The sequence below is a fragment of the Melanerpes formicivorus genome, unplaced genomic scaffold (genome assembly GCF_026170545.1).
Source record: "Melanerpes formicivorus ecotype bairdi unplaced genomic scaffold, bMelFor1.0.p_v2 SCAF_94, whole genome shotgun sequence".
Lineage (NCBI taxonomy): Eukaryota > Metazoa > Chordata > Aves > Piciformes > Picidae > Melanerpes > Melanerpes formicivorus.
Genome location: NW_027142446.1, coordinates 1586485 through 1601433, shown reverse-complemented (window position 1 = coordinate 1601433; position 14949 = coordinate 1586485). Strand labels below are relative to the sequence as shown.

The following is a 14949-nucleotide window of genomic DNA, read 5'->3' as shown; positions in this document are numbered from 1 at the left end:
AGTGTTGTGCTCCTGTTGAACACCATAGCTTAAACTCCCATTTCTAACCTACTGCAAACACCTCAAAGTGAAATCAAATTTACGTGCTGTAATGAAAGCGCATCACGCTATGCAAAGGTAATTTCTCTTCTAGCAAACACCAGCAAGAATACAGATTTTTCTCAAAGGAATCCACTTGGTTAGTAACTGCAGCTCATAGAACCAAAATGTCTGTATTTAAGCTGCCTCATTTTTATGAAAATGGTAATAAAATTGCATCTGTATGTTTGCCTGTGTTACACTTTTGTTTCTCGTGATCAGTGAATGTTTGCAGTTGGTAATAAATATTCAAGCACCTTGCAAATGTCCTACCAATTCCCTTTGCTGATCTGTGTGCGCCTGTGGGACTAGAATAGGAATGCATAATTTAAATATAAATTGCCTGCTTTGCATATACAATTAGTCTAGCTGCAGCTTTGATCGTAAGCAAAAATTATTGTCCTGTATTGCCACTTAGATAGAATTTTAATTCACCTTGAATATTCAAAGTAAATTAAGCCTTGGCTGTGTGGTTGAAGGGTATGATTTTTTTTCTCCCCTCTCCTGAGGCTTTCCCCTAAACAACATTTATGGTAGGGTAATATAAGGGCATATTTTTAGCCTCATAAAAATGAAAGCAGAAGTTTTTATCTCTAAATTCCCTCCCCCTCCTCAAAAACTTCAGTTGAAACATCTCCTGTGCACAAGCGTAGCGCGCTCACACGAAGAGAGTAACAGAACTCTTCTTTCATTTTCATCAATTCCATTTTGGTCAGTATGTGGCTTAAAGTTAATTATTTATTGTAATTTTGCTTGATAACTTAAAATGGAAACTTCATGCATTGGTTTTTTTTTAAATAGCAAGTGAGAGCCATGAGGCAATTCAGGAGTATCTGCACTTGGTATCTGAAGAGTTAGCTCTATGTGCATGCAGACAAATAAATACATGGGCTGAACCCCAAACCTGTTAACACAGTTGTAGTACTGAGATTGTAATCTACAGTAAAACAGTTTTATTAGAAATCTATGTTTTTAATTAAACAGAACATTTAATTAAGGTGGTTTTTAAATGGATGAAACAATTAAGTGCAAACACTTGAATGAAACATGTCATAATTAGTTTTAATAGAGTGTTAATTGGTACTAGGTTTGCCAAGTTAATAATTACTGCTTATTAAATTTTCAATTAATCATTGTCATTTTGCTTTGAATAAAGATGAAAATTAGATAAACTAATTCAGGGGGAGGATGGTTTCCTTGTTAATTAGAGCAGTTAATTAAAGAAAAAAAAAATTACTTGTTTTAGTCGTCAATTAAAAGGCTGTTCATTAGGAAAATCTTTGCACTCTTCCTGCATCAAACCCCAAATAACTAATTTGTGACAATCCATGTTTCCCAGAATAAAAGGCATGACACTGGTGTCTGCTGAAGGCTGGGGTTGTTCTGACTCCATTCTTTCACCAGAAGCATGGAGGGGTTTATGTAACGAAGCAGCGTGCCCCTCGCTCAGTGTGAATTGTGCACCGAAGCCGCGCTGGCTGGGCTGTGCTCAAGAGCGCGGTGGAGCCAGGAAGTTGAACGTTCCCAGGGTAAACGTGGCTTTGAAGGGGAGATCAAGAGGTCAAACGAATGCTCATAAACAAATTTTAATTTTGGCTCATAAAATTCTATGTCTGGGGAAAGACATTAGAGCAGAGATGTCAATTTTTAAAATAAACCCTTGTGGGTTTGGGTTTTGTTGTTGTTGTTTTGGTTTGGGTTTTTTAACTTAATGTATTTATTTGTTAACATGGCAGAAAAATGTGGTGAATTGCCTCTAAAGCCTGTCTGAATTTCCAGACAGGTTTTGGGAAAAGGCTGTAATGTTAAGCCCTAATGATAATTCTTGCCAAACATATTCATAAGTCTTGGTGTGCTGCAAAACTGATTTTCCAGGTAAAGCGGTCAGAAAGACTGCAGGAATAATGCACTAGAGGTCTGAAATGTCTGCATTTAAGTACTGAGGAAAATCACCACAAGGGGTGAGACTTAATAAACTGCAGCAGTACAGGCTGGGAGGTGATCTGCTGCAGAGCAGCCCTGTGGAGAGGGACCTGGGAGTCCTGGTGGGTAACAAGTTACCCATGGGACAGCAACGTGCCCTGGTGGCCAAGAAGGCCAATGGGATCCTGGGGTGTATCAAGAAGAGTGTGTCCAGCAGATCAAGGGAGGTTCTCCTCCCCTTCTACACTGTCTTCTACTCTACTCTGTCTCACCTCTGGTGAGACCTCATCTTGAGTACTGTGTTCAGTTTTGAGCTCTCCAGTTCAAGAGGGACAGGGATCTGCTGGAGAGGGGCCAGTGGAGGGCTATGAGGATTATTAGGGGACTGAAGCACTGCCTGGTGAGGAAAGGCTGAGGGACCTGGGGCTTCTTAGTCTGGAGAAGAGAAGACTTAGAGGGGATTTAATAAACGTTTCTAAATAGCTGAGGGCTGGGGGTCAGGAGGGAGGGGACAGGCTCTGCTCACTTGATCCCTGGGATAGGACAAGGAGCAATGGGTGTAAGCTGCAGCATAGGAGGTTCCACCTCAACACAAGAGGGAACTTCTTTACTGGGAGGGTCACAGAGCACTGGAACGGGCTACCCAGAGAGGTTGTGGAGACTCCTTCTCTGGAGACTTTCAGGGCCTGTTTGGATGTGTTCCTGTGTAACCTGAGCTAGATTATATGGTCCTGCTCTGGCCAGGGGGTTGGACTCATTGATCTCTTTGGGTCCCTTCCAACCCCTGACATCCTGTGAGCCTGTGACTGGGGTGGTGGGGAAGTAAAGAGAGTCTTGAGGAAACCATTTCCTCTATGTCCTTCTCCAAATGAGGTCTCTCAATTCAGTAGAGTTATCTGCTGCATTTGATGTCTCAGTCCTGCGTAGCCCTGTGCCGGCTGTGCTGTGCTGATGAGGCTCTCTTGCCTGCTTTGCAGAGGAAGCTGTCAACGAAGTCAAGCGGCAGGCGATGGCGGAGCTGCAGAAGGCAGTGTCGGAGGCGGAGCGCAAGGCGCACGACATGATCACTTCGGAGAGAGCCAAGATGGAGCGCACGGTGGCCGAGGCCAAGCGCCAGGCCGCGGAGGACGCCCTGGCTGTTATCAATCAGCAGGAGGATTCGAGCGAGGTGAGAGCCTCTTTGCTGGGCACGCGTCACCTGTGGCCGCGTCTGAGCTGGCTTCCAGCTGGCGTTTGGGTGGCCTGGGAGTCCAGTGCCTGCTGCTGTTTGCACAGTTGCTTTGGATGCATATTTCAGGCACACGCTGAGCTCTCAGCTTTCTTGGCTATCTTGTAGTCTGAGTCCAAAACAGTCCAAGTTAGAAGGGACCTCTGAAGGTCATTGAGTGCAATCCCCCTCCATCAGGTCCTCCACTAGATCAGGTCACCCAGAGCCTGGTCAAGCCTCACCTTGAATATCCACAGGGATGGGGCCTCAACCACCTCCCTGGGCAACCTGTTCCTGTGTTCCACTACCCTCACGGTGCACAACTTATTCCTAATATCCAGTCTAAATCTGCTCCTCCCTAGTTTGAAGCCATTGTCCCTCATCCTATTACTGTGGGCCTTTGTTCCTCTGCACTCTTCCTGCAGGCCCCCTTCAGGTACTGGAAGGTGGCAATTAGGTCTCTCAGGACCCTTCACTTCTCCTGAGCTGTCTTCTTACCTTTTAACTGCTGTTCAAGGCTGCATATCATGCACTCATTTCTCTTCTAATGCAGCTTTTCAGTAGCTTTCTTCTGAAGCTATTCAATCTGCCATATTGACTAGATACCAAGATTGCCAGGTGGAAAATGCTTTGTGCCAAAAATCTAATTTAAACAAAGAAATTATTTATTTAGGAGAGGAAGGTGGCTAAAAGCTTGTCTGAGGAAAGTGCTGGATGTAGAAGTGATTAGCAAGTGATGGTGTTTCCTGTAGAACAGAAAGTGAATGCAAGTGACTCCTTGTTTTGAATATGTGGCTTTGGCTTCAGGGAGAGTTGGGGAGTGGGTTAACAGCATTTCAGTGGAGGAAGAACAGACTGGAAGAGCAACAAAGAGTAAACCAAGAAGTATGTTAAGCCTTGATTTACTTTCAGACCTCATAGTGGAAGCCTTGAATTACTGTGGTACAGGACATCCTAGTGAAAGAGCAGCCTGTGTTTGACCAGTGCCACAGCAGTTTAGATAGCAATTAAATTTTACATCTGTGACAGAAAAATAGAGTCCTAAGTCAAAACTGCCCTTAGATACAGATATGACAAAGAAATTACATCAGTTAAAAGTTATTTGTATATAATCTCTATCTCCAAGACCACTGAAATGAAAACAACCCAATACTTCCATAAAGTATTTACTGTTCTTGTACTGAGATCTTGGCTGTAAGAAACCCACATTTTAACATGAAGTGTAAATGGCAGGGAGCTGGGAAAAGAAAAAGAGTAGCTATCAGTCCCTTTTGCATGGGGACATACATTTGGGTGTGCTAGTGGTTGCATGGGCAGCATTGTAGAGGAGTCACTTGAGTTGAAAGATGCAGATGAGTTGGCTTGCAGCATGCTGAGAGAACTGGCAGCCATCAGGGGCAGTTAAGTTGGTGGCATGCTGCAGTATGCATCCATAATTTGAGGGAGCCTAAGATTTTAATTCATACCAGGCTTCTCTGGAGATGAAAGACCATTGTGGGATCACTGGATGCCCAGAGTTTCTCCTTAATGTGTAGCAGATGAATAAAAAGGAGACAAAAGGAATTGATTTTCAGCATCTGAAAGTTTCTCAGGAAGAAAGGGGCTAAGGGAAGTGTATGTACCCTTTAAGTACTAACTGTTCCATTGTAGATTAAATGAGACATAAATTCAATTTATTGGCATTTTGTAGCTGAGATACTCAAGGACATTTTTCTTGCACTGTGTTCATAGAAAGGGCATTTGTCTGACTTAGTATCATGAAAGAGCTGTCACTTTGTGTGTGTGTATGTACAAGAGACTCTTTTAAAACTAAGACTCCAAAGGTAAATGCCTTTGGAGGAAATGGGAAATTAAATCTGTTTAGTGAACTGATAGAGAATAGGCAGGACAGAGGAAGTAGTTATGTGCCAATGCATACAGCACATTCTTCCACAAGCAAATGTGCATCCAAAGGAATGCATGGAGACAGTCTCTAATTAACTCCTGAACAGTCATAGCTTTGGAAAAAGCTGTAGAACAATAGAAATCTTTACTTCTCCAGCAGAATTGCTCACTTCATGGAATCAGGGCTTTTCAAAAAGGGCAAATAGTTCTGTTAATTGCACTCTAATTAAATGTGCTTCACAGAGTTCGGGGTGTTCTCAGGGCTGCGCATCCTCAGCGAGGATACAAACCTCTTCGACCTAGAAATCAAGCCTAGTGTCCTGATCCTGCAGCTTTCACCCCTGGGGTCCTGAGTGACACATCAGGATAGCTGTTCTGAGGTGAAGAATGAAGGATTTAGTAAATCTGCAGAGAACTCAGGTTTTCTCACTTTGTATTTCGAGGTGCTTGATGAATTGTGAAGAAATGGCATTGATACTTGCTCGAGTTTGACTTCTATTAAGTTTCTATTATTAGTTTCTCTTAGGCTTCTAATTATACCAAACACTTAGGGCAGTGCTTACCTGTTAACTCTGGCTCTCTTTTTACGAGGGGGGTGAGACTGCCCCAGTCTCTAGGCTGCCCAGGGAGGTTGTGGCTGCCTCCTCCCTAGGGGTGATCAAAGCCAGGTTGGATAAGGCCTTGAGCAACTGAGTCCAGTTGAGAGGCATCCCTGCCCATAGCAAGGGGTTGGAGTAGATAATCTCTAGGGTCCAGCCTAAGCTATTCTGTAATTCTATGATCTAACTTTTCCTTCATCTTTGAGGACAGGACATCAGTTTGACAGTGTTTGAAATGTGTTTCTTCGGAGGTGAGGCCTTGTGTTTGTTGGGGTTGAGGAATAAAACTTCACATCCTTTCTCATTTGTAAGTCTCCACAAGCTTCTCTCTTGTTGATAAGTTTCATCAGAACACTTCCAGCAATACAGATTCCTGTGTACTAAAGGCACTGGAGTAATATTTTCAGGGCTAGAGTATTTCCCGTTCCAAATATGAGAAGCCTGAGGAGCAGATTCCCCAGTCTTACAGCTCTAGAGGAAGACTGAGCATCACTCCTCATTTCTTATCCTTGGCAGGACATTGCATTGAGGCCTGCAGGAGATCCCAGGATGGGCTGCTCTATCATTACCATGCAGTTCCTGACACAGAGTATTTCTCCCACGGGTGTCATTTGTTCTTTTGGCTGCTGAAACTGTAAATGGAGATGAGAATTTGGCACTGGGTTTCTAAAGTATCAGATACAATTTTCATCTGATACGGCCACTCACTGCCTGTTGGCAAGGTTTCTTCCTTACAGCTCTTCATCTGTTATCCAGTAAAATGCAACCTGGACCTGGCTAAGCTGCTTTGGTTGTGAGAACTTCATGGCATGATTTTCACTGCAGTCTTCTCCAGAGCTCCAAGTGACAACTAGTGCTCGAGAGTTTTGCAATTATTACAATCTTAAGCTAATATGGAGTTTCCTCATCCAAGAGAACCAGGGGAGGGGTTACTTTGTTGTTTTATTGCTGCTGTTGGGATTTTTTGATGGTGTGGGTTTGTTTTGGTTTGGTTTGGTTTTTCTTCTGGCTTTTTTTTTAAGGCCTTTTCTGGGTTTAGTTTTGCTTTGTTTTTAAACCAGAAAAAGCAGCATCCCTGAGTGCAGTGCTGTCTGCGAGAAAATGGTGAAGTTTGGCACGTTGAGCTGGCAAAGGGAGCTGAGGGCAGTGAGAGGCCTAATATTTGGAAGCATCTTGACTTTTAAGAAGTGGTCTGCAGTATTTTGAGAATTACCACGTTACATTACATATTTTTTTTTAGCTTAGATTTCTGACCTCGACCCTACCCTTTGTTGAACTTGTTCTTTGCTGATGTTGGAATTGCTCAGTGAGATTGAACACACAGTGCCACTCCTTCAGTATGTGTACATTTACTTTCTAAAGATTCCCATTGTTTCTCAACATAAGCCCTCCTGAGTGACTAGGATTCCTGATTGTCTGTTACTGTAAGGGCAGGCTGGTTGTAGGCCAGCTAGCAGAGCACACTGCTGTTGGGAAGTAAAAGGACAGGAGATGGCCTACCTGTCAGCATGGCTGTTATTTAACCACAAATTATTTCTCTACCAGTTCCTTACAGTTGCTTGACAGAAGATGCCCCATTCCTCAGGGGTTGACTTGGCTAAGCAGAGAAACATGTGTGAGCAGCCTACTCTTTAATGACTGTGGAGCTTGCTTTGGCTGCGGTGTTCTGTTGTGCAAATCAGTTTTAATAGTAAGGGTGAACAGCATAGCAAAGAGACTGGCTGCCCAGATTGTAGGGGGGTGGTGGAAATAATCAAAACATCTGTCTTTCTGCTCTGGTATAAAATGCCACTGAAGAATCTGACACTCAGAGCTCTTCCTCACTTTTGAGCAGGGTGGGTGTTGGGGGCAGGGAAGGAACACAAGTGTTTTGATTCTCTCTACTTAAAGCAGATGCTGACATCTGTTTAGATAAAACAAGTATGTAACTGGTCCATCACTGCTTTTAAGAGATGTGTAATGTTAGGGCTTATTTATATTGCAGCAATTTATGTTGTGTGTGAATATCACACTTAACCTGACATTTTGACGACAGCTGGGTTCAATCCCTGCTGAACAATCCACTGAGACCAGGAGTGTGCCAGCAGACCTGAAAAAGTCAGGCAAGCCTAGTTTTTAGGTTGGTATTAAATCTAATACCTGTGTCTGCTAATGTTTACATTTTTTTTTGACTGCACATCTCTTAGAAAGCAGCACATCACCGCCCTGCAGTGGTGGGGCACCAGAGGCTTGTGTTCTGGGCAGGATCAGCCCAGGTGTGATGTGACCGTTGGCACTCAGCTGCCCTGGGCTGCTACACTAAACCCAAATGTCTCTTCTTTGTGTTTCTCCATGCTTCTGTTTTCAGCATTTAGTTTCTCTCCTGCAGACTTGGATGAACATAGAGGTACTTCACACAATGAGCAGTGGCTTGGACATACCTGGCATGCTCAGTGATAGGTGTAACTTTGTAGAAAACATCTAGAGGCCTGGATCTCTTTTTGTGGAGCACTGCATTTTGACCCAGTGTGGGAATTTCCCAAGTGCCAGTGTGCTTCCCTTTCTAGTGGGTCTTGGACTGAATTTTCATAAACAACTTTGCAGGGTGGTTCTGGGCTGGTATTCAGTGGGTCATCATGGTATCAGTCAGGGTTGGAAGGGACCACAAGGATCATCTAGTTCCAATCTCCCTGCCATGGGCAGGGACACCCCACACTACATCAGCCTGGCCACAGCCTCAGCCAGCCTGGGCTTAAACACCTCCAGGGACAGGGCCTCAACCACCTCCCTGGACAACCCGTTCCAGGGCTTCACCACTCTCATGGGGAAGAACTTCCTCCTCACCTCCAGCCTGAATCTCCCCACCTCCAGCTTCATTCCATTCCCCCTAGTCCTATCACTACCTGAGATCCTGAGCAGTCCCTCCCCAGCCTCCCTGTAGGCCCCCTTCAGATCCTGGAAGGCCACAATGAGGTCACCTGGGAGCCTTCTCTTCTCCAGACTGCACAGCCCCAGCTTGTGATAAGCAGTGATTTGTATATGTTCTTTTCCTTGTGGTAAGCAGTGATAAGAGTTTTGAATGCCATGAGCATTGCAGAACCAGGAAAAATCTGGGTTCTTCCTGCCTGGATGTGTTTCCTTTCCTGGTAAACTGGGAAGCTCCATAGTTTGTCAATGATAGCAGAGCAGTCTTTGATGCTGTGGTACAGCATTTCAGAGTTCATCATCTCTTCAACATGTCACAGTACATTTGGGTGTTTTTTTCTTTAAGCAGGCTCTACCCTGAGTCTCAGCTGGGGGTGTCAGAGGAAAGCACTGACTCACTTGTGGTTGAATATTTCAAAGATGGAAGCAATGGGATGGGCAAAATTACTGATGAGTATGCGTCCTCGTACTGGAGACCACAGAAGTGGAGACCATTGATTTGAAATAATTGTCAAACAGAAACACAAGTTCCTGAGGTCTTTTGTTTGAAGATGGAAGCTTAAGTGCATGAGAATTAAGAGGCTGACCTAAGATAAGGCTCTGACCTAAGACCAGTGTTCCTTGTCAGTTGAAAGAGGAGGATGAAATGTGATCGGTGGCATAATTTCAGAGCAAGCTTCCCATCTGGTGCGGTTTAGCCCCATTTCACTGAATTAATCTGTTTTCAAGGTAGTGTAGTTAAATTGAATTATGGAGTCTGAGAATCTGGCCTTTTGTATAATCTCACTGTGTCACAAGAAAACCAATGCAGAGTTAAACCATCATCCAGTCCTCCTCATACTTTCAGCCACACCTGAAACTTTATAAAGTGCAAGATGCAAGTGTAGTGCAGTAGGTCACTACCTAGAGAACAGAGAACATGGGCTACGAGAGGCTTGGGGAGATCTGCTGCTCCTGTCCCAGTGCTTGAAAAACTCTAGCTGTATCATTCCTGTAACACAGCTGCTCTTCCTCTGCTTTCCTGATGGAGGTTCTCCAGCATCAATAGGCAATTTGTGCCTGTCCTGACACAGATTTCTCATAACATCTTTTGCCATCTTGGAGATGTTTCATCTTGTTAGTTCTGCTGTTCAGCCATGTAGACATGGTCATTGTTTTACTGCAGGTAGCCTCCAACACGTTTGGGTGCTACTGTCCCCTCTCAGATGTCCCTCTCTCCTTGGGTTTAACTGTCTTGAGTTTGTTCAGTCTCTTCTCTTGACTTGAGTTTGTCTGACATAATTATTCTGGATGCCTTTCTCTGAGTTCTTTCCAAGTCTTATTTGTCTTACTTGATTTGTTGTATTTAAAGTGCAGTCCCAAACTGAGAGTAGTCCAGATTAGGTTTTGCCAGTGTTAGGAGACAGTATTAGGAGACAGAGAGTCTTGAGTATGAAAGCAGTCCATAGTCCTGCTCCTACACCCTCATATCATGCTGGCCACCTTGTCACCAGCATGACATAGTGGGTCTCCTGTCTGCAGCAGCTGATCCATTTTGCTGGTACCTGCAAGAGCTTCCCAGAAGGGAAGATACCTTGAAAATGCTCAATCCCATAGTGAGCTTGAGGCCTGTCCATGATACCTGGATCCACTGGAAACAGATGAACAGGGGCACATGAAGCACATCCCAGGCTATTAGCTGGCTTTTCTTTGCTAGAATTTGGGCTCTGGAGCTATCAGCAAGCAATATGAACAGAAGTCATCTGCTGTCAAAGGTTGCAGGGCGCAAGGCTGATCTTTCCTGGTGCCTTTCACTACTTGCACATGGGAAGGAGCAATGAATGGCCACAGTGGTGAGAGTTGTGTAGCATCTGCACATTAAATCAAGCTAGTACTGCACCTCAAGCTCCCCATGGGTTATGTGCTTCCTTATGCTGATTTGCACTGGAGTAATTTCTAGATGCAGTAAGTTGTTGCATGGATGTGAGCTGTAACATTTATTATTTTGGTTTTTTTCTATGTTATGTGCTTTTATTCCCACAATTACACTAAAGCTGTAATGACCTGTTGAATGGGAAAAAAATATGTCCAATGGACAGAATGCTCTGCAGACAGTGTCGGACACATGAAGTAATCACATAAGGAGCCACCTTAGAGCTTTGTCACTTCATTCAGATCTTGCCCACATGTACCACTTGTCATGTACAGGCTGGTAGTTAATTAATCAGTGTTTTGATAAGAAGGTTGAACCAACATGCTTAAAATGAAGTGACTGTTTTCTGACATCGATACAGATCTTGTGGTAAGATCCTGAAATCTTGTACGGTGGCTCTGGTCGCGTCTGCAGATACTTCTAACTGCACAGATAGGCCTGCCCCAAAAGCAAAAGCCAAATGAAGCTTCCCCAGAAGCTGCCCCTGTATTAACTAAGCAGATCCCTAAACTGAAAAAATTGGACATCCTAGTAGTAGTTCCAACACAATGAAGCCCTCCCTTTGACGTTGCAGGTGGCTGTGCACCTGGGCAGGTGCTTGCTGCCTTCAGCGTTATAACCCCCAGGGAGGTGTCTCTTCACACAAGTCTGAATGGGGAGGTTTCATACAGATAAGGAGAAAAAGGGAAATATGGGCCAAAGCCAGGGCTGGCAGTTTGGGTGGAAAAGAATACTAGAAGGTCAGTAGGCATGGCAGTAGGGTGCGTTGCAGGGAAATTCTGTGCCAGTATGGTTGCAGCAGAATTAAACCATGGTGACCAATCACAGTGCAACTATCAAGCTGCCAAAAGGAAACTTCCACAAGTACAGCACGACTGTTGAGAAATACTAGCCAGGCAAAAGAAGGAGAATCCAGATAAATGAGCATTTGTTCTCTTTCTGGTGGGCAAGAGGAGGCATTGGATCTCTTTGAAAGGCTAATGCAAACTTGCCAGGTCATTGCATTGGGTGTGTAAATGTCTGTGTGTGCAGTGTCCATAGACTGTTCTAAATTGCTTGTACTTATTTTTCATTGTGGAGATGAAAGGGGTTTTTTAAAAGGAAAAGTGTTCCAAGAATAGCACAGCTATCCATTTCCAAAGGTGGTTTTACCTTTCCAGCATTGGACAGGGTTTGAGCAAAACAAACCTGAAACAATGAATGCTGAATCAAAACCAGGTGATGCCAGACAAGGAGTCTGAATTCCCAACATTTAACTATCAGAAACATCTGGTTCTGTGTGTTGGTAATCCCACCTTTTAAAAAGCAAAAAACAGTGGTTTTAAAGATGGGAACAATTTTATGGATAAAAAAGTCCCAGAAAACACAAAAGTCCTCAACACATGTCTCTTTAATTACTTGGTTTAGTCTGTGTGTTTAATTACTTTGAATTGAGAATGTCATGTACTTTTGATTTCAATCTCACAGAGCAATTGAGCAGTGGACAGTTACTCTTCCTCCATCTGCCAGTGAATGCTTATGCCAAAAAAAAAAAACCCAACCAAACAACTAACCCCCAGACACCAACCAACTGACGAAATCCACACCAAAACAATACCAGCCCAGCAAAAAGAGGTGGGGAGGATGGAGCTAACACGCAGCTATTTTCTGAAGAAGCCACTTGACTCCGATTAAATGTCTAATTTCCTTAAAATATTGTTTTGGATTCAGGTCTTTGATTCTGAAATTGGGAAATTTTTTTTCTGTGTAGTTGAGGAATATCACTTAAAGCCTGGCTGTGTTCCAGCATCCAGCTGGCATAGCTATGGAGTGTGTGAAAATGAATAGCATACAGATTCTGCAGTGGCTTCCTCATCCTGCCAAAGACTTGGGCTCCAGCTTAACCGTTCCCTGCCAGAAGTGCCACTGAGTCCAATGGCATTACTCAGATTATTAAAATTGAAGTTTTCCTGGAGTAACAAGTCTTGTCTGTGTGTTAGGTCTTGGTCTCCCAAGATTTCTTGTCTTGCCTTAGCTCCTCTCCGCTTTTGGAGAAGCACTTTTCCTGGTGTGTTTCTTTCATTATTTTACTTGGGTAAAACTGGCAGAGGAGTTAGGTGAAGTTCTACTAGAACTTCCTCCTAGTCAGCCTGCTTCTGGTGGCTGGTTGTGAGGGCATGCTTGGAATTTACATCACTGGTACTAGCAAATAGCTGCTTTTGTTCTTACCTAGTTTCTGAAGGCCAGCGTGTCCCAGGTGACTGGAGCTGCCACCAACACCACGGTTGCCTCAACCATTGTTAGGCAGGGGGTTGACTAGAGGTTCTTTGCCAACTGTTTTTAATGTGAAATGTGGGACACTGGATAATTTAGACACTAGATAATTTGAGCACCAGATAATTTCTGCCATATCTCTCCCTCCTCCTGCTTTTAGAGTTGCTGGAACTGTGGCCGGAAAGCTAGTGAAACCTGCAGTGGTTGCAACACAGCGCGATACTGTGGCTCATTTTGCCAGCATAAGGACTGGGAGAAGCACCATCACATCTGTGGACAAACTCTCCAAGCCCAGCAGCAAGGAGAGACACCAGCAGTGAGCTCCTCCGTGACTCCCAGCAGCGGGGCCGGGAGCCCTATCGATACTCCACCAGCAGCCACTCCTAGGTCCACCACCCCGGGAACCCCGTCCACCATAGAGGCGACTCCTCGCTAAGACTGAACTCAAAACTCTGAGAACCAACAACAAAAAATACACAACACAAAATGAAACCAATTCCTCATCCTCAGATGCTCAAAGATTTTAACTGAACTGTCACGTTTCAATACTTCAATAAGAAAGAACTTACTGTATCTTGAGGTGGTAGAAAATACAGAAGGCCAGTAACGGGTCATAATGACTTATTGTGGATAACAAAGATATCTTTTCTTTAGAAAACTGAAAAGAGAGCAGAGAATATACACAAAATGATAGATTTGACCTCCTCCCTGTTATTTTCCAGTAGCTGGGATTTTAAACTAGATGACCTCATTAACAGATGCTTTACCAAACAGCAAACCAAGAGATTGCTAATTGCTGTTGAAAGCAAAAAGGCTAATATCAAAAGTCACAACGTTCTTTATAACAATAATGGGAATTAAAAAACAAAAAAAAAGGACAAAAAAGAAGAAAAATAAAACACAGAAGGGGAAAAAAAAACCAAGGAAAAAAAAAAACCAACCCAACAACAAAAAATAACCCTCAAGGGCATGAGCATTGGATACAGCAGTAGACATTTTAACAAGAAGATGAATGGCGTCCGTGGGTTACTGACTGAACTTTGAAGACCCGCATCAAAACGCGCAGATGTGCAGCAGATTGGAAGGAGACACAGATGTTCCTTTTCTTTTTCTTTTTTTTTTTTGTTGTTTCTTGTTCTTCCTTTCTTTCTTTCTTTTTTTTTTTTTTTTTTCCTTTTTTCCTGCTTCTGAAAGAAATAAAATAATATCCAGGTCACCGGAACGGAAAACCGAGAGATGATTTACCGTGGGACATAGGACACTACAGCAGCAAACTTAGCAGCAAATAAAAATTGCCACAGTACAAAAGGCTTTTTTACTTTTTGTTTCTTTTCCCCTTTTTTTTTTTTTGTTTTTGTTTTTTTAAATACAGAAATAAGGGACACAGCCTGCAGTTAATTAGCATCCTGGCAGCTTTGACATCAGCCAGCTGCTCCGACTAAAACCTTTCAACATTTCTTCACTTCTTTTTTCCTTGCAAGGTTCCACAGAGTATGACAATCGGGTCTAGTCCAGCTCATCCAGGTTTTGGTTTTTGTATTGAAAATTAATAATCACAGTGAATAAACATGGTGGCTCCAGCTCCAGCCCCTCTCCAAATTCTTTCCATCCCCCATCCCATTTGGATTTTCAATAAAATAAAGAAAAAAAAAAGGAAAAAAAAAAAAGGAAAAAAAAGGAGAAGAAAAAGAGAAAAAAAAAAAAGAAGGAAAAAAAGAGAAAAAAAAAAAAGAGGAAAAAAAAAAAAGAGAAAAAAAGGAGGAAAAAAAAAAGGGAAAAAAAAAAAAGAAGAAAATAAAGGAGAGAAAAAAACAAATCCCCCCCTAGTAGTTCTCTTGGTGTTAAAACACTTCTGTCCTGTGAGGTTTCCCAATGGTGTTTTTCTTGTAAATGTGTTGGACAAATGTGAAGATGCATCGTAGTTTAACCATGCTCACATTTAGTCTTCTTTATTCCTAGTTGGTGAGAAACCTGTATCTTTCTATGCTGCTTTTATATCTGTATGTATTTAGTGAGATTTCTCTAGTAGCTTAAAGACAAAAAGAACAAAAAAAAAAACAAACAAAAACAAAAGAAAAAAAAAAAGATAAAAAAAAAACCAACCACAAGCAACGAGACAAAACAATTTTTTTGGGTTGTTTGTTTGTCCTGAAGGAAAAAAAACCGACGACGACGACGACGACAACGAC

The 14949-nt window shown here is 43.0% G+C and overlaps 1 protein-coding gene across 8 annotated transcripts in view; it reads left to right on the top strand.

Annotated features, from left to right (window-relative positions):
- RUNX1T1 (RUNX1 partner transcriptional co-repressor 1) overlaps window positions 1-14949 on the top strand; it is a 123552-nt gene that overhangs the window by 106992 nt on the left and 1611 nt on the right. For all 8 annotated transcript variants that reach the window (XM_068165877.1, XM_068165879.1, XM_068165883.1 and 5 more), the window contains 2 exons: window positions 2979-3169; window positions 12921-14949. The exon at window positions 12921-14949 is cut by the window's right edge and continues 1611 nt beyond it. In XM_068165877.1, the coding sequence (XP_068021978.1) occupies window positions 2979-3169; window positions 12921-13196 (467 nt within the window). In that variant the 3' untranslated portion in view covers window positions 13197-14949. The remainder of the gene's footprint in view (window positions 1-2978; window positions 3170-12920) is intronic.